The 20,337-nt window shown below is 43.6% G+C and overlaps 1 protein-coding gene across 4 annotated transcripts in view; it reads right to left on the minus strand.

The window, feature by feature from the left end:
• The window catches only part of LOC132818392 (B-cell lymphoma/leukemia 11B-like), a 172,617-nt gene extending 156,195 nt beyond the window's left edge, over nt 1–16,422 (minus strand). For 2 of the 4 annotated variants that reach the window (XM_060829374.1, XM_060829372.1), the window contains exons 1-2: nt 15,979–16,422; nt 9,934–10,287 (exon numbers count right to left, since the gene is read on the minus strand). In XM_060829374.1, the coding sequence (XP_060685357.1) occupies nt 9,934–10,287; nt 15,979–16,033 (409 nt within the window). In that variant the 5' untranslated portion in view covers nt 16,034–16,422. Of the gene's footprint in view, nt 1–9,933; nt 10,288–14,291; nt 14,346–15,978 lie in introns of those variants that run through there. The other 2 variants (XM_060829373.1, XM_060829375.1) reach the window with 2 other exon arrangements.
• Between the last annotated feature and the right edge of the window lie 3,915 nt (nt 16,423–20,337).

Here is a 20,337-nt window from a genome sequence, read left to right on the forward strand (position 1 = left end):
ACTTTTTCCCAGGACAGAAACGGCTATCACAAGGGGGCCTAATTTTATGATGACTCAAGGAAGGTTTAGAGGAGATGTCAGAGGGTGGTTCTTTACACAGAGTGGTGGGTGTGTGGAATGGTCTGCCACGGTTTGCAATTCACTCAGCAGCACAGACCAATAACGTCCCAGCCCTCGTCTATGCCTAGTTAGCAAAGTGGCAGCCTGCCACTGTATATGGTCCCTGCGTCCCCGAGCTAGGAAGCGAGAGAAAAGAAAGCTGACCAGAGATTGCTCACTTGAGTGACATTCATAAACACAGAGAGAAATGTACCAGTCAGGCATGACCACAACTGCTTGGATTAAGAAGCTTCACCTTCCAACCCAGGCCACATCCCTCACATTTTAAGAACTTTCAGACAGTGCTCTTGACAATGAGCGAACCCAACACTCAATAAACCCCACTCCCTGGCCTACTTAGAACTATGCATTGTTCACCCAGCAGTATATGCAATTACAGCTAAAGCAATGTCAAAGAACAGCAGGCAATATTTATCTCTTTACCAACATCCCTAAAAAAAAAGCCATCCTTTATTTCACTGTCGTTTTGCGGACACATGCTGTATGCAAAGTGGCTGTCACATTCCCTACATTACTACAGTCATGACTAGGAAATAGTGAGGACTGCAGATGCTGGAGAGTCAGAATAGATAGAGTGCGGTACTAGAAAAAGCACAGCAGATCAGGCAGCATCTGAGCAGCAGGGGAGTCGCCATTTCAGGCAGGACTCTTTCTCAGGGCCCTTTCTCACACGAGTGACTGCAATACAAGAAGGTTGGGAAAGGTGCTGCACCAACTCAAACCTGCTTTTTTTTTGCTAAGAAAAAACACACAAGGGTCCGGCGAATTGCTCCCATTCCAAGCGGCAAACAGCGGAGCTGCATTGCCACTGTGCGTTCAGTACTTGCATTGATTCTCCGCCGGCCGAGTTCTGCAACTGAATTGGCGCCTCACAGCTTACGGTGTGTGTGTGTGTGTGTGTGTTTTTATTTAAAAACAAAAAAAAAGATACTGAAAACCTAACTGTGAAAGACTTTGAATCAGTGCCAGGCATGGACGCAGACTGTTGCCAGTTGGACAATAGCAGGCAGCAAGGGGGCAGGGAGAGGTTTTTTTTCTCTTTAAAATCATTGCCACAGGAAGTTAAAATGTTGCCAGGGAATGGAAGCAACACCAACAACCTGTGTCATTAAAACAAAGGCACCCATCATTGCTGTCTACCAGGTTCTGAAGGAACAAACACCGTTGAACAAAAGCTAGCCTTAATAAGTAAGTAAACACTGAAGCTCATCCAGTGTAGTATTCGTATTTACTACAGCCTGCCTTCAAATCAGAAAAGAAAAAGCTACAGCCCCTTCATAACCATACAAGTACAATGAGCTCCACATTCGACTTTCATATATTTAGGCTCAAAGGTTGGAACTGATTCCCCCCACAAATATCTGTTTTAAGTCAAAAGGTGGCTCAAGATGGGCAGGTCCACAAACCTGGGGCACGCCTCGCAGGGCATCAATGCCACCTCAAGGCAACTGAGCTCCTCTCTTCCAGCTCTCCAGTTACCCCGCAATCACAGGGTTATCTGACAAACCTAGTGACCTCTGTGCAAAGATCAGCCAGGTTACAACTGCGTGACAAAGCACACATTGTGGGATATCACAATCCAAGAGCGTGGTGCTGGAAAAGCACAGCAGGTCAGGCAGCATCTGAGGTGCAGGAGACTCAACGTTTCGAGCATCAGCCCTTCATCAGGAATAAGGCTCTGGTGACATCCCATACAACTGTATTAAACATGTCTCCCAATTTGTTGTTCAATTACTGCTCTCTCCTCCTCCCCTGTTCATTTGACCCATAAACCCTTTGTGAAAAATCTGCTTCTTGGATGTGGAATGCATGTATAAACCATCTCAGCCCTGTGTCATTCAACATGAAACCAAGTCTTCAGTATTCCCATCAGAAAGACAGGGATGCCATGGATGAAAGCAGGGAGCAAGGAAGCAAAAGTAAACACAAATCCCAAACGTAACAGGATCAGGCTTCTTGCGGGTAATGTTCCCAGCACGTTTTGAGAACCCTTTACCAATTTAGCAGACATGGTAAAACACACAGACAAAACTGTAACTGTATGTGAAATCAAGAAAGATCTGAACCCCTCCCTGCAATCAGATTCTTGTCAGGATTCAATTTTTTTCATTCTTTCACAGGAGGTGGTTACCTTTGGCAAAGCCAGTACTTATTGCCCATCCCTAACTGTCCTTGAACTGAGGGCAGTCTGGAGTGAGTCACATTGCAGGAGGAGTGGCAGGGATTCTACAGTCAGGTGCAGGCCAACTCGGTAATCACGGCAGGTTTGGTCCCCTGAAAGGAAGCCATTATTGAACCAGCTGGCCTCTGATCAATGAGGCCATCAGAGTCAACCTTATGGACACTAGCTTTTACATTCCAAATGTATTAGTCAATTTGAAAATCTAGCAGATGCCTTGGGAGTAATTTGACCATATGCCCACACAGCACCAGCCCAGTCCCAGAGATGGCATTGGGAACATTATCGTTGTGCCAACATTTCCCCACCAATTGGTAACTACCACTAGCAAGTAGCCACATTGTGCTGTGCAGACAGAGAGGGTGAGAGTGATATAGATAAAAAACAATCCTCACCCTGATGGACATACAAGTACAACAACATAGCTGTTAACCATCAGGAGCAGGACAGCTGCAGCTTATACTTTCCACTAATCATGGAGGTCACCACGAAGGACTCTCCTTCCCAACCTCTCCTCCCACCCCTCATTTAAGGCATGTTGACCCTCATGTTAAACCACCTCCAGTCATCTCTCATGTGAGAGCAGCCCCATGCTCCTCTGGGACTGTGGCGAATTTATACTTTTCACAATCTCCTGCCACTAATGATTGAACCTGTATTGTTGGGGGGCTTTCAATAGGATGTGATCAAACCCATCAACCATTAATCCAAGACCTGTTATGTAAATTGCTTTAGACTTAGACAAATGTGTGTCAACACTTTTTGGCAGAGTTGGGGGAGGAAAGAATGGAAACTGATTTTATTTTTAAATATCTGATCTTAACCGGAAACAAACCATGGACAAGTCTGGCACAGTTTCTGTTAATTTTGGGAATTGGAGCTTCCTAGTAAACAGATGTTAATGCTGGAAGTCAAGCATTCAGTACTGCAGCAATCCACATGCCTTGCTTCAGGGTTAAGTTAAAAGGTGATGTGTGAAACAGTTTATCCCACACTGACTGACACTACCTTACATTCAATGGAAATACAAACCAATACAATAAATACCAAGAGGTTTCAGAACGTGTCTGCTTCCTACTGTCCAGAGTGTCTACATCACTGGATCCAATTAAAACTTGGAGGTGGGAAGGAATAAAAGAATAAAGGTTCAATGGGAAAACCAGAGGCTAGTAGTTACCCTTTAGTTTAAAACAGTGCAGTCAATAGCAAGCTCTTTGAGGCACTAAGACAGCATGATCCAGATTAGGAAAATTCATTTATATAGCACCGTGTATGTGAACAAGCTGTACCAAACAGTTTCACAGCCAATCAATCAACCACTTTTAAAAGGGTAGCCAGTGTTACTACAAACGTATACACAGCATAAAGTTACACATAGCTTGGTCCCACAGACAGATCGGAGACAAACTAGTGGATAATTGAGTATCAGCTAAGGAATAAATACTAGCCAGCATGCCAGGAGAATGTCCCTGCTCTTCTTGCATTGTAGTAAGGGACATTTTATAACCACTCAAGCAGAATCTCATTTTACCAGCTTGAGAGAAAGATGGCACACAGTTCCTTTGTACTGAAGGCCGTATTTAAATAATTTGCTCAAGTTTTTAGAATGGGATTCGAAGTCATCTGACTCACCAGCAAGAGTGAGGCCTGCTGAGCCGAGCTGCCTTCTGCCAGCACTTGCAGAGGCAACAGTGTTCCTCAGTCTGAAACACCGTCTCACAGGTTAGGGCTGCCACCTTTGGACCACGCACCCGTCCACACAAACACTTGCCAGCTTTGGACTTCTCTTATCCCTCTAACCACTGAACCTCCCCAAACTCTAAATAATGAGCAGATCCCTACTGCCCTTTCAACGACAGCGGGAACTGCAATGCAGCAAACATGGATCATCCCAGAAAGGAAACAGACAAAATGCAGAAAACGGAGAAATGTGCTGACTACACTGTAAACTAGCAACCAAACGTAGGGGCAAAACAAGAATGCAGCCAGAGCTCAAGGGTAAACCATAAGGAAAATAGATTAACGATGCACTCTCTGACACACAACTGAAATACAAAGGGGGGGCAAATCCAATGCCCAGCAACAGGCAGTTGTAGAAAGCTTTACAATGTTTTTCCTTGCCCAGTCTTAGACAACACTTTCTCATTCACCTCAGGTGGTTCATTGTGGACATGATAGGAGGTTTGATTCAGCAGACGCTACACTGGACTAGAAGAGTTGGCTTTTGGGAGATGGAGGAGACTAAATTTTAATCAGAGGGCAACAAACCCAAAAGTGCTATTTGTTACATTCGACAGTGTCATGTTTGAGCACCGAAGCAACTTCCGCTCAACTGCCCACTCTCTCCACTCCCAGAGCTCCCACTCACCCCCAGACATCTTACTGCAAACTGGAGGGAAGGTTTTTCTTCCCTGTTCACACTGTTGGCAATACATTGGGAAGTAGCTGAGCAATAACAACTTGAAGGGGTATAAAAATTTGCATTGTCTGGTGCAATACGGAATGGGGGTGGGGGGCGAAATTTATAGTATTTGGCATGAGTACCTGAGATGCGGAAGTAAATAGTCAGGACCCACTTCAACACCCACCATCTAGTGATCCTCTGAGAGACCCAGCACCCTCCCATCCCCAACACTGCAAAGTACATGTCTGGCGTGATAATCAAGTCAGAGCAGTTCTTCGGCCTCACAATGCCTTGCACAGTTGAAACGCCCTACCAGTGCTGACATGCCAAGCTTCATGCATGCAGAAAGCCATGTCAGCGAAGTAGAAAATTGGTGGAACCTTTCCACAGGGAATAGTCACTGAGTTTGCAAAAGGGAGGTAGCTGGAGGGGAAGGCAGTTCATTTCTGATGAGAAAAGAAAGCCACGCAGTGGGATGGGGGAAATTGAGTAATACTGTCTGCCGTTTCTCCTATTGTGTTTCAAAAGTCACATGAACGGAGCTCAAAAGAAAACGCTGTCCAATCCACCAAGTACCAGCAAACTCCGTCATTAAGCGTTTCTCACAGCAAACATTTTACAATGTCTCATGTGGTTGTTCACCCATCCATTCTCTCCACTCTCTCCTGATGCTGAAGGAAGCTGACGAAAAGCTTACTCTGACAATGACTACCTCTGTGAAAGGGAGAGAAATAAAGAAACGAGGGACATAAAACCAAGGAGGGAGACAGACAGAAAAAGAGTTAGAAAGAGACAGAATAAGGAGGGAAGGAAAAAATAGAGCAGAAAAAAGAGATACGCTTAATCAGCAGAAAATGGAGATAGAGAAATGCACAGCGATACAGACAAACAGAGACATCAACAGGCACAAACACAGAGAAAAGAAAACCAAAGCCTGGCACAGAGATACAGACACAGACAGAGAAACATGCAGAGTCAGGGAAAATGAGACAGACAGATAGAAAGACAGAGCATTTTTTTCTTTCCCATGTCCCCTTCAAAAAAAAAGTCTCCCATTTCACCGTTTTTTTGTCTCCGCATGTATATAGCAGGGCCATGATGTATAAATAGACTTTTATATTGGGAATTCTGGAATTCAAGCGAAGCTTACTCAACTGGCTACGTTCCACTACACTGGCTGGTGGGACTAAGCTGCAGAGCCATAATACAACCAAGGGGTTCCGGATATCAGCAGTAACTGTGGAAGCAGAGCTCTGGCTGTTAAGACACATCTGGGGCTCAACTTGGCCAAGTTTTATATTCAGTTCTGAAATGTAAATTGCAAAGATAAATGGCATAAATCACTTGTTTCTGGTATGTGCCAGGTAAAGACTCCAAAGTAAGCACAGTTTACAAATTGTAAGATTGCATGAAAGACTCGATTTGTGAGCATGCGCGCATGCTATACATGTGTACTGGGAGCATGTTTCTGAATGCATGTGGGAGACAGAGCATCCGTATGTTAGCATGTTTCGGAATATGCCTTTACACAGGGGTGTGGGTGTGTGTAACAGTATGTAGCTTCAAGAGTTTGTAAATGAGTGCATATGTGTGAGTGAAAAAAAGCACATCCAAGCACATGTGTGCGGAATGTCCATGGACATAGATTTGGGTGTAAGCACGAAGGAGCATAAAGATGTGAGCGCGTATGTGTGACAATAAATATACGTAAGTGTAAGTGTGTGTGCAAGAGAGAGAGAGACAGAGACAGAGACAAAGGGGGGGGGGGAGAGAGAGAGAGAGAAAGAGAGAGAGAGAGAGAATACATTTGTACACGTGCCTGTGCATAGATATTTGCAGGAAACAGCACACCCAGGAACAGAGATCTCTAGAGCCCACAGTTTTATTCCGTTTGTTAAAGTACAATCCTAGTGCAGTGTAGGAAGGCCCATCAGTGAGTGAGGTGTAAGGAAGCACAACATAAACACTGCAAGTCAAATCAAATTATAAAAGAGAGTATCACACGGCAGGTGCTGGCACATTTCCACAGATATATTTCCAAAGTTCTGTAGAAATATTTTTCCCAACCTTACTGTAAACAAATAAGACGCAAAGAAATGCTGAGCGCCAAATGGTACCTGACATTCAATTTCAGACTGTATTTTAAAACAGACAAGATGACTTTCCTTCGGCAAAGTGCACCCTTGCAGTACTGACAACTCTCATCCCCACCTGAATTTCTACCTGCTAAACAGCTCACAGTTTACAAAGGGAGATACCTAGATATTAGGATGCAGTCCAATATGTGATAATCAAAAAGTTCTTCAGTTTCTCTCCCAGGGGCAATAATCCAAGGCAATGACAAATTGTGGGAACCAATTCAAGAAAGATTTCTTTTGTTTTGGGGTGGAGTTGGTGAGGAAGGAATGACAGAAATAACAGCAGCATGACAATAATTAGAGCACAATAGCACTTCATCATGTGGAACTCAGTCACTTATTTCATTTTTAAAGACTAGTAACCATCAGATAATTCCATCCACTTTGTGAAAGCCATGGGATTGGCTGCCAGGATTATCTGATTTTTCTGTCTCAAGCATGAACACGATATTGTTTTTAATAAAAGAAAGCTAAGCATTTTTGCGCAAATTTCAATTTGTGGAAAACTTGAGAATTTTCATTAAAAAAATGCTAGTTTCTCATCTATGTTGTCATTTTCTTTTTGTTTTTAAAAAAGGACATATTGTGAGTCTAAGGCAAACACTCACAAACAAAACACTGGGACTTGCAAGTGCTCCAATTGCCAAAGGCATCAAAAAAAGGAAAGCAGAGAAGACCTTTCTGTTTTCATTGTAACTTTGGGATCTCTGGATAAGCCCCTTAACCATGAACATCAGATCTGCCTGGTGTCCCACTCCTTCTTTTAAACTTAATAAAATTTAACTCAACAAACTTAACTAAGCAGCTTCTTAGGGATTGTCGGGGGAGACATTGTGAGTGAAATAGTGACTCTGGGAGAAAGAGTGAGAATGTAACAGCAAGCAGAGAAGGCAAGGATATGCATCTGCATGTCTGAGCGAGTGGAAGACAGAAAGAGAGGGAGAAGAGACATGGTCATATGAGCACAACATAGTGGTGCGGATGGGTGGAGGGAAAACACACAAACGGTAGAGTGGGTGTTTGCGAGAGAGGGAGCAAGCAAGGCAAAAGACAAAATCTGAATATCTGAACAGTGCATTTATGCACATATCTCTGAATGAGGGAGGTGGTGATGAACGCAGTGATATGTATATGTTTGTGTGTGTGAGAGGCTGAAGGAAAATGTTGATGATTAGAAAGAGTCAAAGACAGCACAAGCTAAAGTCACCCTATTCATGGATTTTGTGTTTTCAGGCCCCGAGAAGCACCAAAGAAGTTTGTGAATCGTACTGAAGGAAATAAACAACACAAATACCTGACTCCTGATTGCTTGGAAACGTCTAGCCACAAACAGACTTACTCTTTCAAATCTCAACCATTCCCCAATCACCTGAATAAACCACCTTTCATTCCCCTTCATACAACGTGCTGTAATCTTTGAAAGAAACAAAATTCCACAACATTCCTATTTACACTAAACTTTTTAAAATCTTCCAACAAAGGAGGTTTTACCGTCCTGAAACAATGTCCGCACTGATGATAATACTCATTATGCTTAAAAAAGCTTTTAAAAGATCATCAAAAGTCTTTTGTTTTAAATGGAAATGGTATCCTCTTATGGGAGATTCTGAATGAAGAGTAGAAAAGTCCACATTGCCCCCCTTGGAAGTGGCATATCTTCTGCGGTTCACTTTTACAAGCAAGCTAACTGATGAGCTAACACAGAATTCTGACACCAGTTTATGTTCTGGTGTACGTATAAGCAACTGCGACTCAAGAAAAGCAAAGCAGGCTTGATCACAAGGGCCTGTTAACCTCAAGCTGGTCACCAACTCATCCACTCCCAAATTCTACTTCCGTTGCTGGCAATGGGGCAGCTCACAGACTTTGTACAGAGCATATCTAAGATGGAGCTTACAGTTTAACCATCACCTTTCCTTGGTCAGTCCAAACATCAAACCAGGGCAGGTCTGTTTTTACTCCATTAACTACATCACCCATCCCCTCCACCGAGATTCTCCAATAAACACCCGTTATTCATCAAATCCATCTTCACAGCTTGTCACAAGTAGCGTTTGATCTTATGGTCTAAATGCAGATTTCCAGTCTAGCAACATAATCATCACTCCATAGCACAACAGAGCTTAACAGAGAGACTTGGAGATTTCAAAACTGATTTGAAAAAAAAACACAGAAAGGCAATGATTCAGCGTCAGGCCTATGTTCCATTTCTATATCACCACCCTTGTGCTAGGTACAGTTAAGTTCTCACTCCAGGTTGGACAAAGCTTTCTCTAGGTAAAGGGTCAGGGGAAGAGGCAAGAGTTGAAATCCCAGTTTATATTTTTAGCCAACAGTGTCAACCCTTCCCTTTCCATTCTGAGTGCAACTCATGGATTCTTCTTCCCTTCTATACAACTGGACCCCAAATGGCAGTGAGCAAGAAGGAGCATTGACAATACATACACACACAGACATACATATAAAACACCACACATATCTAACACCCTATTCACCATTAAAAGCACCAAGTGTCACATGTCATCACTGACTGACTTAGAAAACCCATTTCCTTAAATGCACTCGACATGGTGAACAGTTAAGGTGATCTGTTCTGCAGGAGTTACATGCAAAAACGTGTACACACCCCAGGAGCCCTCTCTGTAAAGACAGCAATGAAATTATATTTAAAAACAGTATCCTCTAAAAATGCTTAAATTAAAAATAAACTGAGGGCCAACTGTACCTCCTCCTAACTATTTATAGAGTTAGAGAGAGAGAGAGAGGGAGAGTGCCTGTATGTGTGTCTGTGTGTTACAACTCTCGCGATGCATGCTATATACAGTATAGGTAATAGCATAGGAAAGCAACTTGCACAGTAAGACACAGGGTTTCCTTTTCCCCTGCATGTTATTAAAACCTGTCTAGCAATCTGGAAAAGAGGAACACCTGGGGTTAGCCAATGAAAGTTTAAGGCAAAATGCTAAATGTACCTGGAAAGATGCAGTAAGAGAGAGGGGATCTATGATTGTGACCATACCCACTTATTAATCCATAATGAGTAACAAAAACAAAGCAATTATCTGTACACAGAGAGGTACCAGACGCATTACCTCCTGCAAGATTCTCCTGCTTCGGGCAAATTCCTTTCGTAGGCGTTAGCAGCCGGTCGTCCTCCTCAGGCGTGACTTGGATGCCGATCTCGACGGGCTCAGACACTCTCCTGGGCTCCGGGTGTGGGGGAGAGGGGCTAGATTTATCCACTGGTTTCTCGAAGCAGATGCCTGCGCCGCTGCACCGCTTCCTCTTGTGCTCGATGAAGACGAGGATATCGGCCAGCGGGAAGTGCGCCTGGCACTGCCCGCAGGTCAGCAGGTCGTGGTCTCCGCTGCCAACGCCGCTGCCCGGCCCCGCCATGACCGTGTCCTCTTCGTCCGTGCTCGCCGTCTCCACATGGTCAGCCTCTGCTTCACGCAGGAACACGCGCACACACACACACACATACACACAGAGGGAAAAGAGAAAAAGAGAGAGACAAAAAAAAAGGAGAGCCTGCTTTTAGCTAGGAATTCATTGTAGTATAACACCATCCCCATTTATAAGTTTGCATACAAAATTAAAGATCTCATGGATACAATTTCTAGACTCTTATTGGCCAAAATCCCCCTTCACCACCACCCCCCCACCCCCAACCCCCCCATGCAAACAGAACATTTTTTTTATTTTCAGTCGTGAAAACGAAGCCATGACAGTATGGAAATAGCCCGAAATTGGAGCTAGAGAAGCATTTTCTTTCATTTGTTAAAAATGGAAAATTGCACCTTACACACAGCAGTCAGTAGAACATGTCACAGGATATCATACAGAAGATATTATACTCTCCCTGAAAGAAACTAAATAAATGATCTTTTCTAACACAAAGACCCTGGACTATCATAAATCTAGATAAACTCCACACTGATACCCTGCCCAATTCAGATTAATTTCACATTTATTGATATCTTGGCTTGGGGGTTTATTCGCATTGTATTGAATATGAGAGTCAATCACTAGACCCAAGATTGAGTATTCTTTTCACAGGGTGAGGGGGCATATTGGCCGAGTCTCTTCCTAATGCCTCCCCACCTAAGAGCTGCATTACAGGTCTGTGAGAATTACTGACAACAAATACAGAGTTATACTGTACTGAGCAAGAAAGGTGGTAGAGTAATCAGTCAGAATAAATTTTCCTTCCCAATCAAAACAAAAAAAAACTTAATGCAGAGAAGTGCATTTTTAATATGAAAACGTCACAACCCGTGGTTTGGAGGGCCCTTTTGTTGAGCTGATGTTAACGGCTGTCACTGAGCTATTTTTAAAACATCCACCAATTTTATTTTTTGCGCCCATGTAAATAAATCGGACGAGTCACTTCATCAAGTCGCACAGCTGAGGAGGAACATCACACCGAAAATTTTGTGGACAGTTTTCTACATTTATGGGTGCACTGAGCAAGCAGGAATAACAAAGAGGGAGAAGGGGAAAGAGAGAAAGAGATTGGGAAGACAAAGCATGAATAGGAATGTTCTGATTCATCTGCCTCCTCTCAGCTCCCCGGCTATTGTACCGACAAGCACGTAACATTTTACTGCTCTCCACAGACAGTCGCTCAAAGTTTAACAACTTGCTCTGTCACAGGATTACAAGATGCCTCATTATTTCAGTGATACAATTTTTTTTGCGTTATTTGAAAACCCTTAACAGGTTCTCGAGGAATATTAATCAGCAGCAAAACTGATCCCAACAAACTAGAGTGTACAGATAGATGTGTACGGACAGAACAATCTTATTTATTTTCCAAAAACCAAACCCTACAAAATTATAAGTCAAAATGAACAGCAAATGATTTTTGTACACAACAGCAGACAATGCAATTGTGACCCAACAACTCTCCGAGCAACCAAAAAAAATCTGCATTTGATGTACAAAATAAAATCTGAAATATTTAATATATGAAGACTCAGAAAAGGCAAATAGACTTGCAGTGATTGCTCTATCATTAATCAATTCCCACATCTGCTGTCACTTTAGCAAGAAAATGATGATATTCATCTAACCTACTCATTGACGTGTGTACAACTGCTGAAGTGTATCCCCTCTGCTTTAATTTATTTCTAAATAACTTGCTTAAGGCACTTTTTGTTTTATTCCTGGGTTTTATGAGCACAAAAACAATGAAGGGTGGAAGCTCGAAAGCATTCCCTTAAAGTCGAATGCTCTCTTTCTCTCTCTCTCTCTCTTCTCGCTAGCCTGGGCTAGCTAGAAGGAACTCCACAATAAAACAAACACAATCTCATTTTGTCTAAAATGCCTGCTTCACAACATCGAACTGATAGTTAAAATCTGATGTATTTAATGCGTACAAACACAGCTCTCTCTCACTCAGATTACCCACCTTTAATTAAAATCAAAACTCATCACTGCAGCATTCTGAATATTTTTAGAAGGTATGCCCCAAATACTTTTTTCTCCCCAGCCAAACAAACACACATTTCTTTGAAAAAAAAGGGATGCACACTTTGTATTTCCATTACGCGGTGCTGTGCAGCATTTGAATTAATTCAAATACGACCAATATCAAATTGCTTTTGGATGTTTTGCTTTATTATTTTAATTACAATCTCCCTCCCACCCGTATATGAAGTGGTTTAAGTTCCTCTGAAGATCAACACGGCATTTTGGTTTCACCAAACTGATTCTGATTGCGTTGTACTAGAAGTTGATGCAAAGACAGAGCGAGATTTTGGAAATGGAGCAAAGATATGACATATTCTTCCTCAACAAACAACAAAAAAAGAGATTATATCGCACTGAAGGAATTGCAACGGTGGAATGCTGCAGAAAATGCTTTATATTTAGCAGGGTTGTGTGTATTATGTATGCCTGACAGTGATACAGGTAAATGGGACTGCTACTGGTCACTAGAACAGGTTTCCTGGCTCTTAAGGCATTGATGAGTTGACTTGGAGCGCCCCCTTGCGACGACAGTGCGTTACCGCCGCTCAGCAGCGCGGGACCCACGCGCTTTAAGTTGGAACCCTGGACAAAGTTTATTACAATTATAACTATCTCAATAAGACTCAATATCGTCAATGCGTTTGCAAGGTTTTTCTCTTTTTTCTAACAAAAATAAATGTTCCTTTTGCACAGTGTGCTTCCGAGGCACAACAGCCTCTGACGTTCAGTGCAAAGCAACCTCGATCGGCTGGCAATGGGAATTTCAAGCACACACTCTCTGCCCCGACCCCACCCCCCTCCTCTCCTTTCATCAACCCTTTATTCAAACACAAAGGCAGCCAAAAGGAGTCTAACTCAGACCCAGCACAAGCCCAAGTTCAATGTCTAACCCTCCTCCGTCTCTGCAGCTCGCTCAATAACCTGCCCGCAGCCAGACTTTGCAGCACTGCACTAAACATTGCAGAAATTTCGATAGCAAAGTCGAAACACATGCAAAGCAAAATACACCAATTGCATATGAAATTCTTTCACCTCTCTCTGCACAGACTCCCCCCCCCCAAACCCCCCCTCCCCCCACAAACACACACACCATCACACAGAAATGCATCGACTACCACCCCCACCCCAAGCTACTGTTTAGGGAGACGATTTATACAATGGGGAAAACTGGTGGATGGCAAGTTGTTCGGATCGAGTGAGAAAGTGGCATTAAAAAGCGGCCAGTGCTGTTTCCATCATACGGTGCAAAAAGAAGCTGGGCGGGGGGGGGGGGGGGGGTCGGAATTGCATCGGAGCGTGGTATTCATTCTCTGTGACTGTGTGAAAGGTATAGAGCAGAGCGCGAGTTTCCTCATCCTATCCCCGAACCGGGATGGACAAACGAGAGGAGAGCACGATTTTTTTGGGGGCGGGCGGGCGGGCGGGGGGGAGCTGGGGGTGAGAAGCGCGAGTACAGAATGAAAGCAAATAAGCTCCTCGGAAATGTGCATTAAAATAAATGCAACCTAAAGAGAACGTGTGTGGCAAGAGGCATTCCGATTTCCCGTCAGTTAATTTAATTTTTAAAATGCATGCAATGGGTCAGGGGCAGAATCGTTTTCAGAATGAAACTAAATCGTTACACTTTTATTTTAATCTCTTCCACACACCCCCCTCCCCCCAACACTATTACGGCTGTCAAAGAATAAAGAACGGCAAAATGTCTCATATGCATTTACCTTTTCAGTGAGTTGCAGGATCTCTCAAACCAAAAAGTGCGCTTTAAACCCCATAAAGACGGCAACGTGCATCCAGTCTGACATGCAGACACGTTTTAAATGATAAAACAAAAGGGTCGGATTTATTCCCCACACATATACACCTAATACACCCCAGCATTTTGTTATTTCTGCTCAAAGTGTTCCCTTTTTACGCCCAATATCCCAATGCAGCCGACCCCCTCCAAGAACCCCAGCCAGACTAAACATGCATTTACCTTTTTTTCGCGAGAAAAATGGAACCGATCTCCATCGAAAAAGAAAATGATATTCCGACCTTTGCACGGACACGCGACGCAACAACCGGAGAAAAAATAACATTATTTCTTCACACACGAAAAAAAACACACACCTTATTGCAAAGATCCCATTGCAAATATATTAATTTGCAAGACTGACTCTGTGTGTGTATGTGTGTGTGAGAGAGGGAGAAGGGGTGGAAAGCAAAATAATATCCCCGAGAATTTCAGACAAAACAAAAATGCTGCCCAACTCAGCATATATAAATATATATAAAATTATTTTTTATAAAAAAAGGAGCAGCGACTGACACCTGATTTGCAAAAAATAAAAGAGAAGGGGGTTTTATTTTCCTAACATCGCAAGCAGCGGAGTGCATTTAGTGCTTTTTTTTATTTCGGGGAAGGTCGGGAGGAGGAGGGGAAGAGAGAGCGGGTGGGGGGGCAAGGAAAGAATATATTTATTTAAATTTTTAGCAGAAATAAGGGACATAAATATTCCGACTTTCTCCTTATTTGGCCACGTTTGGAACGTTGTGATCCGCCGCCTCGCGCTGGGCAGCTCCGCTCCACGCGCCACTCGCAACTTTTCAAACACTCTCCCCGATGTTACACACACACAAAATTCACCCCAAACACCCAAAAACATGCAAGAACAGACACCCGTGCAATCATCAATGCAGAGAAAGCACTCCAACGCACTATTGCACAAACTTTTTTCTTAAACCTCTCCTTTTCTTTTCGCCCCTCTTTCTTTCCCCAGCTCCTCTCCTTTCCTTTCACCGCCCCCCCCACCCTCCATTCCTCTTCCCCCCCCCCCCCCACCTTCCCTAAAGAGGCACACTCTTGGTAGAACTAAGTAAGTGGTTGCAAAGGGGGGAGGAAAGGAGGAGGAGGAGGAGGTGGGGGGGGGGGGGTGTCCGGCAACTCAAACAAAAATTAAATTACGCGCAAAAAAAATGTTTGCAAAAAAAAAGGAAAAGCCAGAGAGAGAGAGAGAGAGATCTGCAAACCGAAGAGCGTAAAATAAAAGTCTCATTTTGCAACTTTCCCCCAATATTAAAACAAAACGTTTGCAAAAAAAAAATAAATCCAAGCGATGCCCCTCGTTGCGAAAGAAAAACTGCAATGCAAAACTGTACACGCACGGGAAGGAGGGCTTTTCAAAATTTATTTTCCTCCTTTTTTTTCTGGAGGTTGTGCTGGGGAGGGAGAGAGAGAGAGAGAGAGAGGAGGGAGGGGGGGAAATAATATAAATCAAACTTATAGCGAGCTACGAATTTCCACAGACCGATCTTCAACCCAACAAGAAATAAAGAAAGCACGGGGATCTGGGGAGGGGTGGGAGAAACAACTCCGCCAGAATTTTTTAAAAGTCTCAGTGTTTTGTTGTCATCCTCCTGTGCAATCCACCTCAAACATTAGTTTAAAAAAGAAAACAGAGTGGAAGGGGAGGGGATAAAATAGAGAAAAACAGACAACACACACGCAAGCAAAAACAGCCTGAGCTATTCAAACAATTTATAGTGGGTTCGGAAATTTATATTTTTTGGAAAAAAAATACAAATTCTGAGGGGAATAAAAAGAAGAGGGCTGTTTTATTTATTATAACCATCATTATTATAATAATTGTTATCATTCTGTCTCTCTCTGAATGGTTACTTACGCGAAAATTCCCTTTTACTTAAATGCTGAGGGTTGCCTTGCTTGCGGCGAGACATAGTCGGTCACATCTGGAGCGGAAAGCCGGAGACTCCAGAGAAAAATATCTTCATCAGAGCCCCTGACAGAAAATAAATTGGAAATAATGCAAAGATGGCGGATGGAGATGGATTGTGGGACGGCCGTCAGTGAGAGGGAGGGAGGGAGGGAGAGAGAGAGAGAGAGAGAGGGGGCAGAGAGAGAGAGAGAGCTGCTAGTGTACACACACTCTCACACACACACACACACAGAGACACTCACTCACAGAGACAGGCACTCTGACACTCACACTCACTCTCACACAACAGGATCACACTCTCTCTCTCTCCCTCTCACACACACACACTCCCTCTCTCTCTCACACACACTCTCTCACACACTCTCTCTCACACAGACACCACACACACACACACACTGTCAAGTTCAAGTGCGGACGTGACGCGCCCGCGAACTTGAACGTCAAAGCCCCGATGTTGAATTAGCCGCCAGCTCAATGGGGGCTACTACTGGCAAAGGCATCACATTGTCGGGAGAGGGAGGGAATTAAAATAAACATAAAGGCTTCCTCCTTCTCGCCCACTTTCCCCAAGCAAAGAGCCGAGACACTTGCTTGGTAGTGTGTGTGTGTCTCTCTCTCTCTCACATACACACACACCTCCTGACACACCTCCTCTCTTCACACACATACACCTCTCTCCTCTCACGCACCTCTCTCCTCATACACCTCTCTCCTCTCACACACGTCTCCCCTCTCACACACACACCTCTTATCTCTCACACTTCTCCCCTCACTCTCACCTCTCACACACACCTATCTCTCACAAACACCTCTCATCTCTCACACCTCTCCCCTCTCACACCCCTCTTATCTCTCACACTTCTCCCCTCTCACACACACCTCTCCCTTCACAGCTCTCCTCTCACACACACCTCTTCCCTCTCACACATCTCTCCTTTCTCACACACACACGTCTTTCACACAATTCTCCTCGCTCACACACACCTCTCCTCTCACACTTCTCTCACACCCATCTTCTCTCATACGTACCTCCCTTCACACACACACGTCCCGACACACCTCTCCTCACATATCAAAGACCTCTTCACATAAATACCTCTTCTTACACACTCTTCCTCACACACCTCCTGTCCTCAAATACACACTTCTCACACACCTCACACACACATCTCCTCACACCTCCCTTCCTCACACAAACCCGCCTCACATACGCACACCTCTCCTCACATACACTCCTCATACATACTATTCCTCACATACATACACCTCTCCTCACACATACCTCTTCGCACACACACCTTATCTCACCATAAGCGCACACCTCTTCTCACACACACTTCCTGACATACCTCCTTTCCTCGCATCTACAGACCTCTTCCAGGCACACACCTCTCCTCAAATACACAGACCTCAATACACACATATGGCACACCTCTCCTCAAATACACAGACCTCACATACACACACCTCTCCACACACCTACTCTCCTCTCACACACCTCCACACACACCTGATACCTCTCCTCACAAACACATGCTTCTTCACAGAGACCTCTCACAAACCGCCTCATACATACACCTCTGCTCACATAGGCACACCACCCTACACACACTCGCATCTCACACACAAACATCTCACATACACGTCTGCTTGTACGGACCCTGTCCTCACACACCCACTTATCCCACACACCTCACTTTTCTTCAATTTACCCCACATCGTGCAGTAAATGCACTGCACACACTTTAAAACCAACATTTTTTTTGCTCTCTGCAAGTTGCACGTGTAAATAAAAACATCAATCCCTAAAAGCAATGTTTGTGTTGTTTTTTGCAAGTTGCACGATGATTATTTTATCCCTTAAAAAGTTTTCACTGCACTCTGCAAGTTGCCTGCATGGTATAAATAAACACAATAATATCTAAAAAAGTAATTGTCTTCTGTAAATTGCACTTTAAAAAATCCTCAACAAAAGTTTTCATTGTATTTTTCAATTTGCTCTCCTTTTCATTAAAAATAATCTCTAGAAAAAACTTCAATCGTTGTCTTTTGCAAGTTACATATATATTTCATTTTTCATAGCAGAGGCTTTGATCCATAGGAAAAACTTCCCATTCATTTTTTTCAGCAATTTGCCTATTTTCCTTTAAAATTGAAGCATCGTTCTTCTGGAAAGCACCTTTTTAAAAAAAACTCTTTTCTCTCCCCATCCCTCTCATTATCCTTAACTTTTTTTTTAATCGGCAAGTAAAAATATCTCATTTCCCCCAAACTTTCTAAGACTGCGATTTGAAAGTTAAGCCGGACTCCCCTTAACTGACACTTACTCGCAGCCCTTTATTATATATACATATATGTTAAAATAATGAACTTTCCGAGTGGAGTGCATGGTTTTTTTCGTTTCAAGGGATTGTATTTTAAAAATAAGGGCTCAACTGTTTAAGAGGGAAGGAGGGGTAGGGCGGGAGGGCTGGAAGGGATTCATTCATCTGCAATTATGCTCATACGCGCACGTCTGTTAAACCGGAGTAGAGCGGGACTGCTGAAAGCTACTTACTGCTATGTTTGCAATCGTTTTTTTTCCTCTCTCAAGGAAATGCATTGCATTGCAACTGGCAAGCGAGCGCATTGTACAGATAGTGACTCACGCACAATGCATACACACGGCTAATCCGAGAACTACAGAGTTGGCAACAACTGCTTATTCAAACGTTTGATGTATTTTAGTGATTCTTTTTGAAGCTGGGGTGGGCTGGGGGGAGGGGGGGGGGGTGTGTGGTGGGAGGAGGTGGAGAGGGAATGTACCGATTCATCCAGCTCCCTCCGCAACTCGGATCTGCTACTGGTATTGGAGCAGCTTTCATTCACATCCAGGCACAGCGCACTGGCCACTCGCTGCTGCGCGTCCGAATCCCCTTCGCAATTTTTTTTTAAAGTGCGTTTGCTAGGATTCTGTCCGTAAATCGGCTACAAAGCGCTCAAATTGGGTGGAAGCATCCGCTTTGTAACAAATCCAAAATAACGCGCAAACATTAAGGCACAGGGTCGCGGGGGGACTGCTGGAGGTGGGGACTGGGGGGGGGGGGGGGGGGGTGAACGGAAGGTGTAGAGCAATAAGACTCAATCCTCAAATGTTCGCCTGCATCTTTTCCGAAGAGTTTTATTTTCGATCCAAAAGAATGACAGCAATGACTGAGCTGCCTCCAGTGCACGGGTTAACACGATTATATATTCAGTCATACACCACACACGTTATTAATTATGATGGGGAAAGGTTAGGGGGTGGAAATGATGCTTTTGGCATAATATGTAAGATTTGATAGTCTCCTCCACCGCTGGCCTTGTATGATCAGAAGCGGAAAAAAACTAAACCACTGACTGCTAATTAAACACAGATACCTCGTCTGTACAAAGCCACACCTCAATATTGATTAGTGACATCTTCAGCTACAATCCCACTGTGACATTGTGTAAAACAGTCCCTTTTGGTGCTTAAATAGAAACGGGCATTTTTTAAAAGCTAAATTCTGTTTTGTTATTAAGCTGGAGGGCATTAAAACCATCGCAAGGCTAGCAGAACACAATAAAACTTCAGATTTTATTTTTGCGGAAGGAGTTTGAATCTCTATAGCAGAAATTATTTAACAACACAGTAAGGGGCATACACACCACTCATGTTTATAGAGCGGGAGATGCAGTCTTACTGCAGTTCGTTATTGAAGGTAGGAATGAATGATTAACACTAGAGCATATTTGTTAGTTTATTAGATAAGTATAATCTCCCTCTCACAAATCAAAAACTAACAGACGCGGACTAAATTGAGCAGTGCTAAACTGCTAATAGCCACTCACAGTAACATTTTCCAATCATCCTTCTGACTAAATGAATTGGGTTGATTTTAAATAGGGGGCTTCCGTTCGCCAAGCTCATACACAGAGCAGACATTTGCACTGATATCATTTAACTTTCTATGTTGTGGCTGGCAGCAGCTAATTTGCAAAGGAAAAAAAAACAATTTATTTGAAAGGTATTTATATAGCACACAAAGGTCGGTGTCTGCTAATTCCATTGCTTCGCCAGTCAACATGTTTGAAAGACTATCTCTTTTTTTCACTCTTTCTTCACAGCACCTCTCCCCCGATCCGTCAATATCATTTTAGCACAAGCCAGTGAGGGACTCTGCTTTGACAGTGGGGGTGGCAGGCAGAGAATGGTTAGAAGGATTTTCCTCCTTCAGATTCTGCAGTCCCTGTCACCCAAGCTTGTGCAAGATTGAAACAGGAAACCAGGGCTAATAGTTTTCC

The sequence above is a fragment of the Hemiscyllium ocellatum genome, chromosome 8 (genome assembly GCF_020745735.1).
Source record: "Hemiscyllium ocellatum isolate sHemOce1 chromosome 8, sHemOce1.pat.X.cur, whole genome shotgun sequence".
In the NCBI taxonomy this organism is placed as follows: Eukaryota; Metazoa; Chordata; class Chondrichthyes; order Orectolobiformes; family Hemiscylliidae; genus Hemiscyllium; species Hemiscyllium ocellatum.